The sequence below is a fragment of the Nicotiana tomentosiformis genome, chromosome 5, assembly GCF_000390325.3.
Source record: "Nicotiana tomentosiformis chromosome 5, ASM39032v3, whole genome shotgun sequence".
NCBI lineage: Eukaryota > Viridiplantae > Streptophyta > Magnoliopsida > Solanales > Solanaceae > Nicotiana > Nicotiana tomentosiformis.
In genome coordinates this window covers 128084293-128103032 of record NC_090816.1, presented here as the reverse complement: position 1 = coordinate 128103032, position 18740 = coordinate 128084293, and the positions used below count along the sequence as shown (strand labels likewise).

The 18740-nt window shown below is 36.0% G+C and overlaps 1 protein-coding gene and 1 pseudogene across 1 annotated transcript; both read left to right on the top strand.

Moving 5' to 3' along the window:
- The first annotated feature begins 8263 nt into the window (after positions 1-8263).
- On the top strand, positions 8264-12626 carry LOC104112457 (uncharacterized). The gene is made up of 4 exons (XM_009622390.4): positions 8264-8982; positions 9909-10118; positions 10202-10399; positions 12201-12626. The coding sequence occupies exons 1-4, from the start codon at positions 8320-8322 to the stop codon at positions 12291-12293; spliced, it is 1164 nt and encodes a 387-aa protein (XP_009620685.1). The 5' UTR covers positions 8264-8319; the 3' UTR covers positions 12294-12626.
- Positions 12627-14278: 1652 nt separating this feature from the next.
- On the top strand, positions 14279-18645 carry LOC104112460 (uncharacterized; annotated as a pseudogene).
- Positions 18646-18740: the final 95 nt, after the last annotated feature.

Sequence of the window (18740 nt, the reverse complement as noted above, 5' to 3'; positions counted from 1 at the left end):
GATGTATGGGGCTGAGTGTTAGCCCGTTAAGAACTCACATATCCAAAAGATAAAATTAGCAAAAATGAGGATGTTGCGGTGGATGTGCGGGCACACTAGGATAGATAAGATTAGGAATGATGATATTCGGGAGAAGGAGCACGTGACTCCCATTGATGACAAGATGCGGGAAGCGAGGCTTAGATGGTTCGGACATGTTCAAAGGAGAATCCTAGATGCTCTAGTACGGAGGTGTGAGCGGCTGGTTGTGGATGGCATGAGAAGAGGTAGAGAGCGGCCTAAGAAGTATTCGAGAGAGGTGATCAGGCAGGATATGGCGAGGCTCCAGATTTCCGAGGACATGACACTTGATAGGAAGATGTGGAGGTCGAGTATTAGGGTTGTAGGTTAGAAGGTAGTTGAGTCGTACCTTACTTCGTACCATTATGGGACTAGCCATGTAGGATTTTTGTCTAAGATAGCTAGTGGCAATGTTGTGGCTTACTATTTCGCTTTTCAGTGCATGTCCTATTTACTAGCTATCGCTTTTGCTTTGCATCTTTTTTCTAGATTTCATGGTATTTCTATTTTTCTTATGATTGTTGTGGTGATACTAATATTGTCTCTCTTTACTTTGCATCTTTCTTTTGGATTTCATGGTGTTTCTATTTTTTCTATGATTGCTGTTGTGATACTAATATTGTCTTCTTTTTATCCTTTTGTTTTTTTGTTTTTTTGAGTCTAAGGTCTTTCGGAAACAACCTCTCTACTCCTTCGGGGTAGGAGTAAGGTCTGTGTACACACTACCCTCTCCATACTCCATTAGTGAGATTTTACTGGGTTGTTGTTGTTGTTGTTGTTGTTGTTATTGTTGTTGTTTTATTCACGTCATTCACCATTATTGGAGCAAATAATATGTCATGTACTTTTAGATGCAGTTATCCTTTTTAGGTTTATACCTTGCTTGTTTTGACAATCGTTACTTATTGTATTATATTATATTGTTATTTTAAATATAATATTTATTTTAATTGTTAATTAAATTTTTTGGTATTGTATCTTTAAATTTGTTGTTACATAATGACAAAAAATCACTTTATGTAACGACTGATTTGACATGATCACGTCATTACCAGTGTTAGGTCAATAGGGAGGCCACTAAAGCAATTGCTTTAGGCCCCCAAAGTTGAAGGCCCCGAAATTATTTATTTTTATTCATTATTTATATATTATAAATTTATTAATAAAGAGATTAAATTTTATGCTTCATATTTTAAAATGTGATAGAGGTTATTCAGATAAATAATTAAATTTTATAAGAAACATGCAATATATGAAAATGAATAACTTGATGACGACCGGATAATTAAAACAATGAAGTATCTTTTGGAGATGAGACCGGATAACGCTATTTTTTCACTTCAAAACAGACTTGAATTATTCTAGATGTTTGAAATTATTTTGATATCTACTTAGTAGTATAAAATTATGATTATTACAATAATATGAAAGTTTATTAAAATACTATCTTAACTTTCAGTGTATGTTTCTTCTAAAATATAATATAAGCCTTAGAGGTTGAGTTGTCAAGTATCACCCGTGGTGGGAGCTAGCAAGTAACCAACGAATAATCAAGATACGTATAAATGGATCAGTATACAATTGTTACAAAAACAAAACAAAAAATATTAAATAAATTTAAGGTTTCTCATTAAAATTTGGTTTTTGGCTACAATTTTCCTTCAGTCGCCTCTAATTATTACCTTACTTTTTCTCCGATCTTGTTCTTCCTTATTGTTAAATAATCTAATTTTATTCTTTCTCCTACCTTTCTTATATAATAATTTTACCTTATATTCTATTTTTTTTTAAAATAATAAAAGTTATTTTTCCTATTGTTGGTGTGTGATAACATAAAACGACAACAAATAATGTATGTAGGCATATAAATTTTATTGGAATTAAATCTGTAAAATAATTTGGACTATATTTTAAATTCAAGATATATTAGTTCAAATTAATTTATTGGGCTAATATAATTGGATTAGTTATATAAGTCCAACACATATGAATTAAATAAATAAGTCTTAATCAATTGGGCTAAAGTGATGAGCCCATTTTATTAAGCTCAAATGTCATCTTCCTAGAGGCCCAGTTTGGTGCCTCGTGTCAAATGACGTGGCGCGCCAAGTCAAACGGAAGAGCCAATAGAATTGTGTCACGTGCCAAAATGACAAGGCATGCTAAGTCAAATTAAAGGGCCAATAAAACCGTGCCACATATGCAAGTGACATATTCTGGCAAATCCAATGCGGCCTTGTCACACTTCAATTTGATTGGTCGGAAAGAGTTTGTTCTTATCATAACTCTTTCCTCCCATAACTATAAATAGGGGTCTTCATAACCCTAAAAAAGGATCAAAAGTTATAACAAAAAGCAAGAGAGAGCTCGTGGATCAAACGCTATAGATTTCTCTAAAAGCTACAAACGTTCAAGTGTTCTAAGGATTAAAAGATCAAGACGAAGATTCAAGAACAAGTTGTAAACCCTTGGATTAAAAATACGTCAAGATCAAGATCAGGCCTCAAGCACTTGGATTAAAATAAAATAAAATTCAAGATTAAACACAAAAGCTCTTTTATTTACTGTTGAAGATTAGAATCAGAGGATTCATAGAGATTGTAACACTCAAATATTTGAAATAAAATATTATGATTGTTGCAATATTTTCGGTCTTGATTTTATTTTCTCGAAGCAAATTTATTGTCTACAAATTTTGGCATCTCCAGTGGGACAATCTCTACCTCTCATCTCAAATTTTCAATCACCAAAATTCAAGGATATCGAAATGGCTTCAAAGAAAATCAACTTCCACCAAGGCTACTAATTACAGGTTCTATGCCGATGTGGAAAGCATCCTCGATGTTACCTTTGGAAGCTTTGGACCAGTTATAAGGAGCAAAGCAAGCTCTTTAGGACAACAAGCATTACAAGTGCCATCCGCATCAACCCCTGTTTTCGGATCTTCATCCTCAAAAGGAGCAAGATCCTCCACAAACGCACCTGAAGGAGGAAGCAATATTGCTGAAAAGATCAAGAAAACTCTTGCTCTGCTTGACCTCTATGGATCCAAGAACTCTGCTGTAAAGGAAGATGATGATATTTCAAGCGATGGATCCTCCCCACTTATACCGCATAGCGTGAGCCAATCCAGGATCAATCTGTGTGACAATCCATGCTTCTCTCCATCGTCCACAATAATCATGCAAGCCATGGTAACAAACGCTTCATATGTGGAGGAGGATTTGGCAAACTTGACAGAAGCAATCGCTCGCTTGACCAAGTGCATGCAAAATCAATATGCTAGAATTGACAAGCTAACATATAGGGTGTAAATCTTGATGGAAAAAGAGTCCACCCATGCACCTGGCAAGCTTCCAGAAGTTCCAGAGAGTGATTCTCCCCCAAGAAAAGTAGCATCCGCTAAGGCTATCTCTGTCTCATCTGAAGGGATGATTCTGATCGATCAACTGAAGGAGTTCATTGAAGGAACTATTAAAAATAAGTATGAAGTTGTTGCCAAGTACTCTCTTACATATGCAAAGCCGTATACTACAATGATCGATATGTTGAAGATGCCTGCTGGCTATCAACCTCCAAAGTTTCAACAGTTTGATGGCAAAGGCAATCCAAAGCAACACGTGGCGCACTTCGTTGAGACGTACAACAATGTTGGGACTTATGGAGATTACCTCGTCAAGCAGTTTGACCGCTCACTAAAAGAAAATGCTTTTAATTGGTACACAGACCTCGAGGCTAGATCTATTGATATCTGGGATCAACTAGAGCAAGAGTTTCTCAATCGCTTTTATAGCACCAGACGTATTGTGAGTATGATAGAACTTACAAATACTCGTCAACGAAAAGGTGAACCAGTTATCGACTTTATTAATCGTTAGAGGAATGCAAGCCTCAACTGCAAAGCCGGGATTAGTGAAGATTCTAGCTAGAGATGGGCATCCAATGTATGCATTAGGGACTGCGCTACATCTTGCAAGGTATCAAGCCTAGCACATTCGAAGAACTTGCAACTCGTGCCCATGATATGGAATTAAGCATGGCCTCCACTAGAAATGAAAGGCTGCCCATCTATGAACCTCGCAAGGGGAACGACAAGCAAGAAGTCAGAAAAATGAGCAAGTTCATACCCAAGTTCGAAAGCAAAGAAACTATGAATGTGAATACATCACGTGCGAAGTTCACGACGAAGGTGAGCAAGAAGCAGCCAAGTGGAAAGTTGACTCTAAAAGAAATGCAAGAGAAGGAGTACCCATTTCTGGATTTTGATGTGCCTGCAATTTTTGAAAAGTTTCTCGAGTTAAAGCTCATTGACCTTCCAGAGATGAAACGGTCAAATGAAACTGGAAAAACGAATGACCCAAATTACTGCAAATACCATCGACTTGTGAGCCACCCTCTGGAAAAGTGCTTTGTCTTTAAGGACAACGTTATGGACTTGCCTCGTGAAAAGAAGATCGTGCTTGAAGATGAGAAAGCAAGCGCAAACCAAGTCTCTATAACCTTTGGCTCATTCAGTCCAGATGAATTATGTAATTTTAAAAGACATAAAGATGAAGAATTACTGGAGAACAACAAAGTTGAAGTTGATCAACCTGATGATGACGATAAAGGTTCGACGTTGGTGACTCATCTTAGACGTTACAAAAGGAGCCCACTTAAAGAATCGATAGAACAAGCAACAAGGAAAATAATGGTAAAAAGAACAAGGAAACAAAATCCCGTTAAGGATTTGAAGAAGGCAAAAATGGAGGTGCACCACCCTCAAAAGCCACGACATCCAGTGACCTTGGAGGAGTTCTTACCAAGTTGGTTCCGCACGAAGATTTCTCATGAGGGAATTGATGCATCTTGTTGCCATGCTAACAATGGGGAAGAAAAGATTGATGACCTACCATTGACACCATCTTCGGAAAATCTCGTCGAGTCTATTCCTCAAGAAGTTAACGCTTGTTAGGAAAAAGTTACGTTCATGAATGACGATCTTCTACTTGGTGACACTCCTCATAACCGCCCTTTATACCTGGTTGACTGTATACGTGATGAAAGGGTAAATCGAATTTTGGTTGATGGAGGATCCTCAGTGAGCATCTTGCCAATTCACATTGTGAAAGAACTTGGTATTCTAATGAACAAACTCTCGGAAAGTCGTGTGATAATTCAAGGATTCAACCAAGGGGGGAAAAGAGTCATAGGCTCGATCAAGTTAGGGATCACCATTGAAGATATGCAATCAAGTGCATGGCTGCATGTGATCGATGCAAAGACTTCATACAACGTCTTGCTTGGAAGACCTTGGATACATGAGAATAAAGTTGTTTCATCTACCTACCATCAATGTTTAAAGTACTACGAGGGAGAAGTCGAGAAAAAGACAGTCGTTGATGACAAACTATTCACCAAGGCTGAGTCACACTTCGCCGATGCAAAGTTCTACTTGAAGAACCGCATTGTGAATGAGCTAAAAGCTGGTGATGTCATGAATGGCAAGAATGACGAGTCCACGACTAAGAGAGTTGGGGGGGGGGGGGTTCCGATAAAACCAAAGCTGTTGCTGAGGAGGTACACCCTAACTCAAAGTAACTCCTGCGCTCCGCTATATCAATAAAAAAGAAGAAAAAGAAGGGTGAATCATCCAAACTCCAAGCCAATATTCTAAGGGAGTTAACTCTTCCGATCCAACGAATTGAGGCAGTAAAGTTGCCATCAATGCTACTTGCATGGTTTGTGGCTCAAAATCATTCGCAGAATGTGGCAATCCATACGAAGCATACAGATGAAGGCTTTGATCCTAATGCTTACAGGCTATTTGCCAAAGATGGATATAATCCCAAGGAGCCGTCAAAATTAGGGAAGCTCCCATCAGAAGCTGCTACGAAGAAACTACGTGAAGGTTTGGCACACAAGCATCCGTCACTAGTATGCATCTCCATAAGAAGGGTGAGCAATAATTATGTCACTGTAGAAGACGAATCTGTCATTTCTAACAGGCCTTCTGTCTTTGATCGACTTAGAAAATCAATTGTGAGAACTTCCGTATTTGAGAGATTGGACCATTAAAGAAGGGGAACAAGTTCCAGAGAAATTATCAAAGCATAAGAACATCCGCTTCTCCTAGAATCCAGAAGATCTCTAAGGATTTCCAAAGTTTGATTCCTTCTAGAATGAAGCGACAAACAAAATTTGTGGTTTCATGTAAAGAAGTACTGAAGGTAAAGCCATATATTGTGGTCAATACTAAGGAACATGACGAAGATGAAGAAAGTGTGGGTTCTTCGTATCATGTTACTGCTCAAGGCGAGAATGGTATTTCGTCTATAATAGGGAATGATGAGAAATTGGAGGATGTCCGTGTTATCACATATCTTTCAACGATGGGGACCCTCAAAAAGATGAAGATGCAAAGGATGCTCCGCCTGAACTTGAAGAAGGGGTAAAGGCAACAGTTAACACTTTGAAAGAAATAAACCTTGGCACCGACGAAGAACTAATGCCCACCTATCTAAGTGCTTTACTAGCAGTCGATGAATAAAATATTTATATTGAGTTACTCAAGGAGTATTGGGATGTCTTTGCTTGGAGTTATAAAGAGATGCCTGGTTTAGACCCCAAAGTAGCAGTCCATCACCTTGCAGTCAGGAATGGTGCTCATCCTGTTAAGCAAGCTCAAAGGCGTTTTAGGCTGGACTTGGTTCCCCTGATTGAAACTGAAGTTAACAAACTCATCGAAGCCGGCTTTATTCGTGAAGTGAAATACCCAACATGGGTCTCAAGTATTATCCCTGTAAGGAAGAAGCATGGACAGATTTGAGTGTGTGTTGACTTCAGAGATCTCAATAATGAGTGTCCCAAAGATAAATTCCCGCTTCCTATACCAGAGCTGATGATCGATGCTACTACTGGTTATGAGGCAATGTCTTTCATGGACGGTTCATCGGGATATAATCAAATTCGCATGGCTGAATCCATCTGCCCCGCTAGAACATTGCTGAAAAGTAAAAGCTATGATGAGATGATCCTTCCTTAGCCATCGAAATGAAAAAGATATTTTCTCTGCGGTTATTAACCATATTTAAGTGATATTGTATACGTAGTCGCACTTTAATTTGTAACTGCTAAGGTTAACTTTCTTGAATCAGTAAAAATACTGGTTGGGTGCAAGTATTTACCATCATGTATGACCCTTTGTGTTCCATATAACTCTTTTTGTAATTGTAAATAAATTCTACTAGTTGTTGTTATGTTATGAAACAAAAGTACTTTGTTACGTTGGTATTAGGAATGTTATGATTTGATAAGCTCTGAAGTATTAGACTAATAAAATGCATAAAAATTTTGTTTGTTAATGCCTGTAACTATTGATTCTGATTAGTGCAAGAACCATGAGTAAACTAAAGGGAAAAGGATAAGCACCACCCTGAATTTGTCTTGAAATCTCAGTTACACACCTTTACTTTGTGGGGTCCTATTACCTAACCTTAACTTGTTTTTAGGAATTTGTTATAAAATCTACCCTTTTTTAAACCTTTTTTATTACATGCATTACTTAATTTACAATGTTCTCACTTTCTTTTATTCTCAATGTTATAAATATAGTGAGTTTTGATTGCTATTAATAAAATTAATGATACTGAAAAACTACTTTTTTTTCTCTCATAATTAAACGTTAGTAACTTATATGCTTGAAAACTACTTCTCATTCTTTTGTTGTATCAAAATTAATATTTATTTGTCTATAAGTAAATCCATAATATAGATTAAAAACTTCAACAACCATAACAATAAAAAAACCAGTGTAATTCTACAAGTGGGGCCTGAGGAGGGTAGTGTGTATGCATACTTTTTTCCTACCTTGTAAAAGTAGAGAAGTTGTTTTCGACATACTCACGACTCAAGGAACAATGAAAATAAATTCAAAAAATTTGTAACCTCCACACCTTCCTATTTAGGGTCATGTTCTCGGTAAGCTGAAACAGATTAAAAAAGATAAAAATGCCTATTTTAAAAAAAAAAATCAAAAAGAAAAGATAAAAGTTGTAGATGTAAAATAGGCATTTTAAAAAGTTAAGAATGAATATTGTTTAAAATTGGAGGATAAATTTAATCTTTAATGCAAATTTGGAGGATGCAAATTATTTTAACCTTAAATTCAACAAAAAAGATGGAAATATAATCAAGTTTCCTATAAATATTGTAATTCATATAAAACATCTCTGTTATTTCCGTCTCTTGAGCCGACCCAAATCCCAATCCAACTTAAAAATGGGTTTAGGTTCATCGCCGACCCAAATCCCAATCCAACTTAAAAAGGGTTTAGCTTCATCGCATCAATATTGGGTTTGGTTGATAGTTGCGTCGAATTGTTTGCCACTATCGGAAGAGGAGGAGAAGCAGAGGCAAAAAGAGGAAGAAATGGCAGAATATATGATAAAAGTATTCCTTAAAGACAATTCAGAAAGCATCAACCTAAGAGCACGTTGTCTTGCAAATTTAACTGAGTCCCAAAAGAAGCAAATACAAATCCATTATCCCAAATCAGAAGAAGAACTTCTTTTGGATAAGAATTTATGGGAAAGAGAGCATTATTCGTTCGAGGAGATGAGGCTAAAATCACTTTTACAATCAAAAGAGGAGGATCTAAAGTGGGAAAAAGACTTGGAAGCAAAGAAGCAGAGGGAAAGAGAGATTCGTTTCGTACTGCAAAGAGAAATTCGTTTCGAACTGGGAGATGAGGTAGCGAAGAGAGTAATAGATGCATTCGACAAGACAATAAGAGAATTTTGTTCGAGGCCAGTAACTGAGGAGGAGAAGAGATTGAAACAGTCAGAGTTGGAGCACCGAGAAAAACTTGCAGCTCAAGGAAGATGCCTCACGGGGGAGTATCTAACCCCCTGTCGATTCAACCCTCAGTTTTGTCATTCCCATGTAAGTTTTTCTTTTGCTATTCAATTTAGATAGAAGTATTTTCGCTCTACACGGAGTTTAATAAAAAACAAAAAGAAACACTTTGAAATTTGTGGTCTTTAAACTTAAGTGTCAAAAGCTTTGTGGGCCGTGATATTTGTGTGTTTATAAAACCTTCTCATCAAGGCTTAAAAGTGGTTAAAATGAAGAATTTCAAGCTGAATTATTTTCAATTGTAGATGTGTCATTCTTTTTAGAACGGACTAAAAAGAAAAGTGTATCATCTAAATTGAAACAGAGGGAGTAACAATTTCATGTTGTTAGATCAAATTTCTTAAACAAACTTATTGAAACATGTTCCCTTGGATGTTTATCTGATAGCTTGTTTGGATGGTTGTTACCTATTATATTGTATCGTATTGTGACTTTAAATACAATATTTGTTTGATTGTTACTTAAATTTTATTGTATCGTATCGTTAAATTTGTTGTTACGTAACAACAAAAAGTGGCACTTTATACAACGATCGATTTGGTGTGGTCGTGTCATTACCTTATTTTTTTCTCTAATAAGTACTATTTTATCCTTTACCCTAACTTTTTATATTATCTCGTACCTTACTTTTTCTTTATGATATTGTAAGTTTATTCTTAATATTGTTGGTGCTTGACATCATGAAATGACGACAAACAATACAATCTATCTAAACATTGTATACATCAAAACAATATAATACAATACAATACAATACAAGTACGATACATTATGAAACGATATATAACAACTATCCAAACAAGTTGTGAGTCTACCTGGGAATTATCTTCTGGCATTAAATCTGTGTTGCCAAGTATTTTAGCTTCTTGTGCTTGAGTTTACTTATTGTATATTCGTCCTATGATTTGGATTAGTTTTCATCACTCACTCTAGTGTTGGCTTGTTTGATGCAGTATTTTGACAGTGATGTCTATCTCTCTTCGGGTTTTTTTGGTGCGCCTACTTTTGGAGTATCACTACCTGGACCGGGTTTTTCTGGTGCGCCTACTTTTGGAGGATCACTACCTGGACCATTACCATCTCAGGATTTCAGTGACAATGCTAAGTTACTAATGGAACTGGCTAACCGTGCTATCGAGGAATATAATGAGAAAGAGTGCAATGTATGCAACCTTAAATTTCATTCTGTGATTAGTCTCCAGACTATCCTTCCTTTATTAACAACTAATTGTGCCTCTCCTCGCAGGCTTTCAAGTACAAGGTTTTGAAGATTGAGAAAGTGAATTATTCGTTGTCGGGAACCTTCGATATGTACTGGATGACGGTGAAAGTCTTAAATCTCACTCATGGTAGTAGTCCTGTCGAAACTTTTCAAATCCATGCTGGTAGTCGTTGCATCAATCATTTTGATAAAAAGATCTATTGTTGCCGGCCTAAAGAAGAGGTAAATTAACACCTGATGAATTTACAATTTTTTTTTTTTTTTTTTTGCGTGTTAGGTAAAATATATTACGATACTGATACTATTTTTCTGGTTTTTGTTGTGGTTACGGATCTATTGTCTCTGAGCCGAGGGTCTCCCGAAAACAACCTCTCTATCCCTTTGGGTAGGGGTAAGGTCTGCGTACGTTCTACCCTCCCCAGACCCCACTAGTGGGATTCTACTGTGTGGTTGTTAGGTAAAGTATATATTTTTCTTAAAATGAATCTTATATTTGATTTTTGTGTTTCCATGGCAACTGGTCTTTTAGTTGCTCATTTGTGAGTTTTGGTATTTTGAGATAATTGACCTGTGGATTGTTTGGGATAACTATGTGCAAACACTATATGTTGGATTTTGGGAGAAGCACAAACAAAATACTATGCTTTAACCTTGAATTGCGGAGCACGTTTCCTCCCAAACAACATCCCAATATAATCTCACAAGTGGGGTTTGGAGAAGGTAGTGTGTACGCAGACCTTACCCCTATTCCAGGGGTAGAGAGGTTGTTTCCGATTAGTGTTGTAAATAGCGCTCGCCTCAGCGCTAATAGCGTGAGGCGATGCGATGCGAGCTGCCGACGCCATTTTGCTCTGTTGCGTGGCGATTTCAGAAAGGCGAGCGCCTTTGCCTATGTAGCGAGAGGCGCTGCGAAGTGCGAGGCGATGTGTAGCAGCGCTTTTTGAAAAAAAAAAGGCAGCGACCAAACGACGATTAAAATACAAATTAGGGCTTGGGTTTTTCACTTCTTTCTCCTTCAACAACCATCAACGCCATTTGTTTTTTCGATCAATAAACTAAATATTAGGGCTTGGGATTTCATCTTCTTTTTAGTTCATCAGCGACATCATAACCCAGGTATGTTGTCCATTTCTTCTTTCTTCTTCTAGTTTCTGCTATCCATTTTTTTTCTTCGACCATTGCTGTCAAATTTCTTTTCCTTCTTCTTTTTCCTTTCTTCTTTCTTCCTTTTTTTTTTTTTGGCTCTGTTGTTCGAGCAAGTAGCAGAGAGTTCTTTGAGGTTTGAGCTAGCTTTATATCTTTCTTTCTTCCCTTCCTTTTTTTTTTAATCATGGATACGGGCTGAGGCAGTCAGACACAGAGCTTCTTCATAGTTCAAATCAAACCTAAAATTTACTCTTTTTTCCGGTTAGTCTTATAGAGTAGAATTAATTGCATATAGATGTTGCTTGTTTTAGTTTATGAATCTACTATGACTATCTATTGAGTTTTTAAGTTTTGAATTGATATATTTATTAATATATTATTGCTATTGAGTTTTTAGTTATATATATATATATATATATATATATAAAACTAAATATATATATTATATTTTTTTTTTTTTTTGGGTATAAATTGTCGCTTCACATAAAAAAGGCGAGCACTTCACTGCTCGCCTCTCGCCTCAGTGAAGCAGGCCCTCGTCGCTATTTGTCGCCGCACGCTATCCAAAACACTGTTTCCGATAGACCCTCGGCTCAAGAAGACGAAAAGAGACAATACATTAGTAACAACAACAGTGACCAGAAAGATAATACCATCATGAACTACCTTTAGTGGAAATCCCAAATTAGCATTGCAATAAAAATTGTCTGTTAATGCTTGTATAAAATACAAAGTTGAAGTTCGGATTAGGATTTCGTATTAACTTATGGAATAAAAGAGTTTGGAAATAGTAATCATATAGGCATTTGCTTTCTGTGGACAATGCACTTGTACTTGATAACTTTACTTCTGTTTATTTCTCTGAACTAATTTACAGGCCATTGCTGGTTTGCCAAGCTGCGAGTTTTGTTTTCGCTTGCTGCCGGAGAGGCATGCCACGGGAGGAACAGAAGAGGCATTTGAACTATAGCTATATAAATTTGGTCTGTTTGAGATTTCATTATTATAGATTTAACCCCCTTAACCTTTAATGGCTAGGAAACACTACCCTCTGACCTTTTGAATAGGAATGTTAAAGTCATGCTTTGTCCATTGAACTAAAAAGAGAGGCAGCAATACGTTTTTTGGTATTAAAATTATACACATTACCGGAAAATATTGTTCTAGGGAGTTATATTGTTCTCATTCAACAGGTGGAAGGGTATTGTTCTGCTTGTAGTTTAAGAGCTTTACTTCGGTAATTGATCTGACCTTTTTGTTAATTGAGACTATAATGTTTTAAATGTAGTAACTGTTGACATCATTTTAACTATGTAGTTATAAGCCCTTTAATTTTATGTGTTTTCTTGAATTCTCTTGAAAAATGACAGATAATGAACAAGGGTTTCATTACATCGCCGCCTGGATGTGAGCAATATAGAACTTACATGAGCTTAAATAAATGATATTGACAGTGAGGATTCATAAGACTGATGGGTTCGCTTGAATTAGCTTTTGCGCAGATCTTATATATGTATTAAGAAATCCACTTCAAATTCTGAATCTGCCTCTATGACCGAATCCACAACTATTATAATTTAGCATTGTAGCTCCTTGTTTTGCTGATCATAAGCAATGGATGGAATATAGTTTTTCCAGAACTGGATAGTGGTTTTGCTGCTACTTGATTCTGATGTGTCTTCCCAATAGCTTCAATAATTCATACAGGGGCGGAACTAGAGTGTCGGGAGCGGATTCAGCCGAACTCAGTAACTTTAGTTCGAACCATGTATTTGTCTTAAAAAAATTCATTGAATATATATAAATTATTAATTTAGAATCGAATAATTTAAAACGATTATAATTTCGAACCCATAATCTTGAAATCTTGGTTCCGCCTCTAAATTCATATACCCTACTGTATAATGTACCTAAAAAGTTAACAAAACTTTGCTATAATAGTTGGTTTCATTATTGATTCTCTGCCTTCCTGGATCATAAAGTTTCTCTAAATAATTTTATGAAAAACAATAGAAAATTCACATCATGCAGCAGAATAAAGAACATTATGGATGTGTGGTGTCCTTTACAACAGAATAAAGAACATTATAGAATATAATTATTGTAATTCTTAGAAAATTACTATAATAATCAAGTTCCTATTAGTGTTCTTAATCAGTTAAAGCCATGTCGTTCTTGAATTTTACAACAGCACAACTAGCTGCACTATTTTTTAAGTGCTTACTTGATTTGGCAATATAGTTCTTAGCTTTGTGCATTACCATAGATGTGCATTACCATAGATATTCACAATTTTGTGCATATGAAGGGTCGTAAATGAATTGAGTTTACCTTTTATGCACTGATAATGTATACCTGTTTTACACTATCAAATAAATGCGACATGTAATGATAACCAAATGTCCATAATAAACCTAATCAGGTAACACTATAAATAACTTGTCATAACAAATTAAAGTAAATTGATAGATCAATAGATGCGGGACATGTTGCATGGGTATAAACTTCTGTCACCTTATCATTTGGTTAATTAGTGCATATTTTCATCTCAGTAAATAATTTAAACATGGCAAGTTGCTATTATTTGGTAGAAACACCGGATCTAGGTAAGTATTTATCATCCGTATTTAACAACTTGACATTTTCACAGAATATGCCATGATTATCTACAATTTAAACTCCTTGTCTCTACAAACTAATCTATGTTGTTATAAGAGCACGAAGCTTCAATACAAAATGTTAATCAACATTTTTTATACGAAATGTAAATCGATATTTTTACACAATGTAAGTGCATTCGGGAGTAAGGGTAAGTGTTTTATTTTGAATCACAAGGGGTGTATCTATAACTAAGTTATTGAATTATAAGTGGGTAATATATAACTAAGTTATTTTATGTGGGTGCATGTTTATTTTAATTTATTGGGGGTGGTGTGCTGTGTTTTAAGTGGGTGGTTTTTTTTTGGCGTTGACCAGTGTAGCTTTCAATTGGAAAAAAAACAGAGCAAAGTCGAAATCAAGAACTAAAAAAAGTACAAACACACATAGAGAATTAGAGGTCAATGATGAATGGAACATGCTTATCAGCTCAATCCTCAAAGCTAAACGAGCTTAATATTCAAACTTTGAATGGAATTCAACAGCAGCTTGTGAAACTCGTCAATTCAAGGTACCGTGCTTCTTTAGTTTCAGTACATGATATTCCAATTATCTGATTCTAAATGGTTTTTCACCATTTTCATTTTCTTGATACTCTTTTACGTGAAAAATTATCTGCCCAATGTTTATATCAAACCGGTAGGTGCATAATATGTGTTAATACATATTTATTACTTAATCATAATTTGTTAATATATATTCTCACCTCATCAAACATTTAACGATCATAATTTGATATGATTTGATGTAATTTATTAATATATATTCTCATCTCATCAAACACTTAACGATCGTAAGTTGATATGGTTTAACGTAAACATGGATGCAGATAAGTTATCCCTTTTAACGCAAACTGTAGGTTACTGCATAGGTTTCTAGTTACATTGCAAAACCAAGATTTTCTTTTCTTTTTTCTTTTCCTAATTTTCTTGGAACATATTAACAAACAACCATATAGCTAAAAGATAGATGTAGAGGAAAATGACTTGCGCCCATCAATGATGCAAATTATTTTCCCTTCTTTGCTATTTAGTTTAGGGTACCGATTTCATTAATTTAAGACAACATAACATTAGAAAATCATCAAAAGAACCATTTTACACTATACCAAACAGTTGTAGTTTTCCTATTTAACTCCTCTAAATTAAAATGGGAACTTTGGATTCTCATCGGAGCTGCAAGTATGAAGGTTGGTGTTTAGAGTATTAGATTTAATTGCATCTGTATATTTATAAGAATTCTGCTCATGAACTCTATCCGTGAAAATTGCGTGTTATTACCAATTTCTATGAATCCTTCAAAATCGAACTCATTAAGGGTGAGCCCACCGATTCCCAAACTGGCTGGGCTTTCCTTAGTTGCTCATGTTAGGCCGGGTTTTGTTCCAAAGGAGGCAACGTGGAAATGATACTAGGTAAACCACTTCTAAACATGATGTTTAAAATATATCCACAGTTTATAATGTATTTAAAGATTAGTCAATTTGCTCAAACTTAAGGACACGACGTCCTGAAGTTTAAACCGACACCATATCCTGAATTTTAAATTAGTAATTCAGAAATTCAGGACGCTTAGTCCTGGATTTTAAATTAGCAGCTCAAAAATTTAGGACGCTAAGCCCTGAATTCCAAATTAGTAGCTCATAAATTCATAATACTTAGTCCTAGTTTGTGTGAATTAACTAATCTTTAAATATATTATAAATTGTGGATATATTTTAAATAGTAGACTTTAAAGTGACTACTGCTGCACTTCGCCCAAGGTAACCCATCCAAGCCGGAGAATTTTATTCTTGCGGCGAGGAGAAAAAAAATCAAATGGAGATGGAAGGAAAATACTTTAACATGTGAAAGTCCTATTGTAAACACATTATGACTACGGGGTTTGTCCACCGTCGTTTCAAAAATATCGGATTTATCTAAACTCAGTTGAACGCTGAGATTTGCCGTTGTGTCATACATTATAAAAGGTCGGGATGTAAAGTGGTTATAATTGTTTTGTATGATTTAAATATTATTGGAATTCCCGAAGAGTTTCCAAAATTGTCTTCAGGCATGGTTTCTTGATCAGTTTGGAGTGCTTCATGATGGGAAACAACCTTATCCTGGTGCCATTTCGACGTGTAAGTTTTCATCTCTTAGCTTTGATATTTTGGTGATTAAGCTTGTATATACACACCTTTCAGTGGTTCCTTACTGTTTTAATTAGTTTTCCTAATGTCTAACTAATGATGTTAATTAAGCAGTGGAAAGTTAGCAAGTTATGGTGCAAAAATGGCAATCATTAGTAATTCTTCAAGAAGAGCATCTACAACCCTGGAAAAATTGAAGAGCCTTGGATGTGATACATCACTCTTTCTTGGTGTTATTACCAGTGGCGAATTAACACATCAGTATCTTCTAAGGTTACCTATTTTACATTTAAGGTAGATACTAAGCAAATTATATAATGATTTATATCTTCGCTGACCAGACTCCGCTTGTGGGATTAGACTGAGTCTGTTGTTGTTTTTATATCTTCGCTAACTTTCTATCGATCATCAAATTAAGATGCTTTCAATATATGGCGCTTCAAATTTCTTTGTATTATGCATGTCTGATGTCTCGCTTGACTTTTGATCTACCAAATGACTGCTCTCACCGTCTCACATAGTCATCATCAACGACTATCACTGCTAACTTCTCTCTTTCATCCCTCACATTATATCATTTTTATTTTTAGAATGTTGCTTTTAGGACTGTCAATTCAAGAGAAAAACTTAATAAAATCAAATGTAGTTTCTATCAGATTTGTAAGTGAATTTGCTCCATTACATATAATTATGATCAGGAGAGACGACGAATGGTTTGCCTCTTTAGGAAGATCATGCATTCACTTGACTTGGAGCGACAAGGGTGCTATCTCTCTCGAGGTACATAAAGTTTTGTGAACTCCTTAGATTAATATCCTTAGTTTTCTTTACTGTTTGAACTGAAAGAAAATGTTAGTCTTTCTCAACTAAGTGGTTAGTGGCTCTGGTTTTTTACTTCAGGGTCTCGGACTAGAAGTAGTGGAAAATGTTCAGGAAGCCGATTTTATTTTGGCTCACGGAACTGATGCTTTGGGCCTTTCTTCTGGTGACTCACTTCAAATGAATCTTGATGACCTTGAGAAGATACCGGAGCAATGTGCTTCTAAGAAAATTCCTATGGTGGTAGCAAATCCTGATTATGTAACTATAGAGCCTGGAAATCTACGTGCTATGCCCGGTAAGAATGCTTTTCTTGCACTCATGCTTTTGCTGGTTGAGTTACTTTATACTTGAGGGCATGTGTCCTCATAGGCGGATTCAGGATTTGAACTTTATGGCGTTGAGTTCGAAATTCTATCACAACTCTTTGATTTACTGGTTCGAAATTTGTTATTTTGTACTTATATAGTGAATCTTTTAATGTGTAGAGTGAAATATGGGTTCGGAGTATGTTATAGATTGCCACCTTGTACCTTTTCTTTGGGCAGCTTGGTGCAACGCATGATCCGGGGAAGGTCATGTAGGCAACCTACCCTGATGCAAGCATCGTTGGTTGATTCCACGGTTTGAACCTGTGACCTATAGATCACACGAAGATAATTTGACCATTGCTCCAAGGCTCCCCTTCACCTTGTACCTTTTCTTTATACCCGAGAAATTTCCGAACTAGTAGATAATGGGGGCACCTCTATCCTTCTTTTCTTAAATACTAGGCTTTTGTTTATGATAAGGTTCTAACCCCCTAGGTGTAGCCCACACATGACTAAATGCGCATTTACTGTTACCGCTAGACCAAAGCCCTGCCGACACCTGTCACATTGTACCTTGTCTTTGTCCATCTTTAGATTCAAGACTGAGATTCTTCTCTTTGGACTTATTTTTCAAGAACATTGGCAGCCACATATGAAAAACTTGGAGGTGAAGTAAAATGGATGGGTAAACCACATAAGGTAAGTTATATTCAAGATATGTCTTGTAGAAGGTCGTAACATTAGTTTCATATCCTTGAATTGGTGGCAGCCAGGATTTTAACTTTATAAGTTCGACTTCGAAACCACAATACATTTGATACTGATCTGAGTCACAGCTACTGAATGAAACCATAACTAATACTCTACGTCCGCCCCTGATTAGTGGAATAACATCAATGTAGTGCTTATATACATGTCATTAATCATTATTTGTCTGATGTTGTGCTTCTTTGTCTCAATTGATATATTCTGAACATCGTTGAACTATCTCATGACGAGCTCGTTGCAGCAGATAATATACAAGTCAGCTACGGAAATGGCTGCTGCTGTGGATGCCTCTGATTGTATTAACGTAGGAGATTCCTTGCACCATGATATCAAAGGCGCGAATGCAGCTGGAATTGCATCACTATTTATCACATCATGTGGAGTTCATGCTACTGAACTTGAACTTAGTAAATTCGGAGAAGCTGCAGATAATAATTCTGTACGTGCTCTTGCCTTGAAATACGCTGCATATCCTACACATGTGCTCGGTGTTCCCTTCTTTTACGTGGTCAATTAAAAACTAGCAGGGGCTTAGATTTATGTCCCTCTTCAGTCTTTCAGGCTGTTTGGATGGTTGTTACTGATTGTATTGTATTGTTAATTCAAATTCAATGTTTGTTTGATTGTTACATAAATCTTATTGTATTGTATAATCAAGTCTTTTGTTATACAAGAGCAGCCGCGGCCAGCCAAGAAGTAAGGGCAGCCCGGTGCACTAAGTTTCCATTAT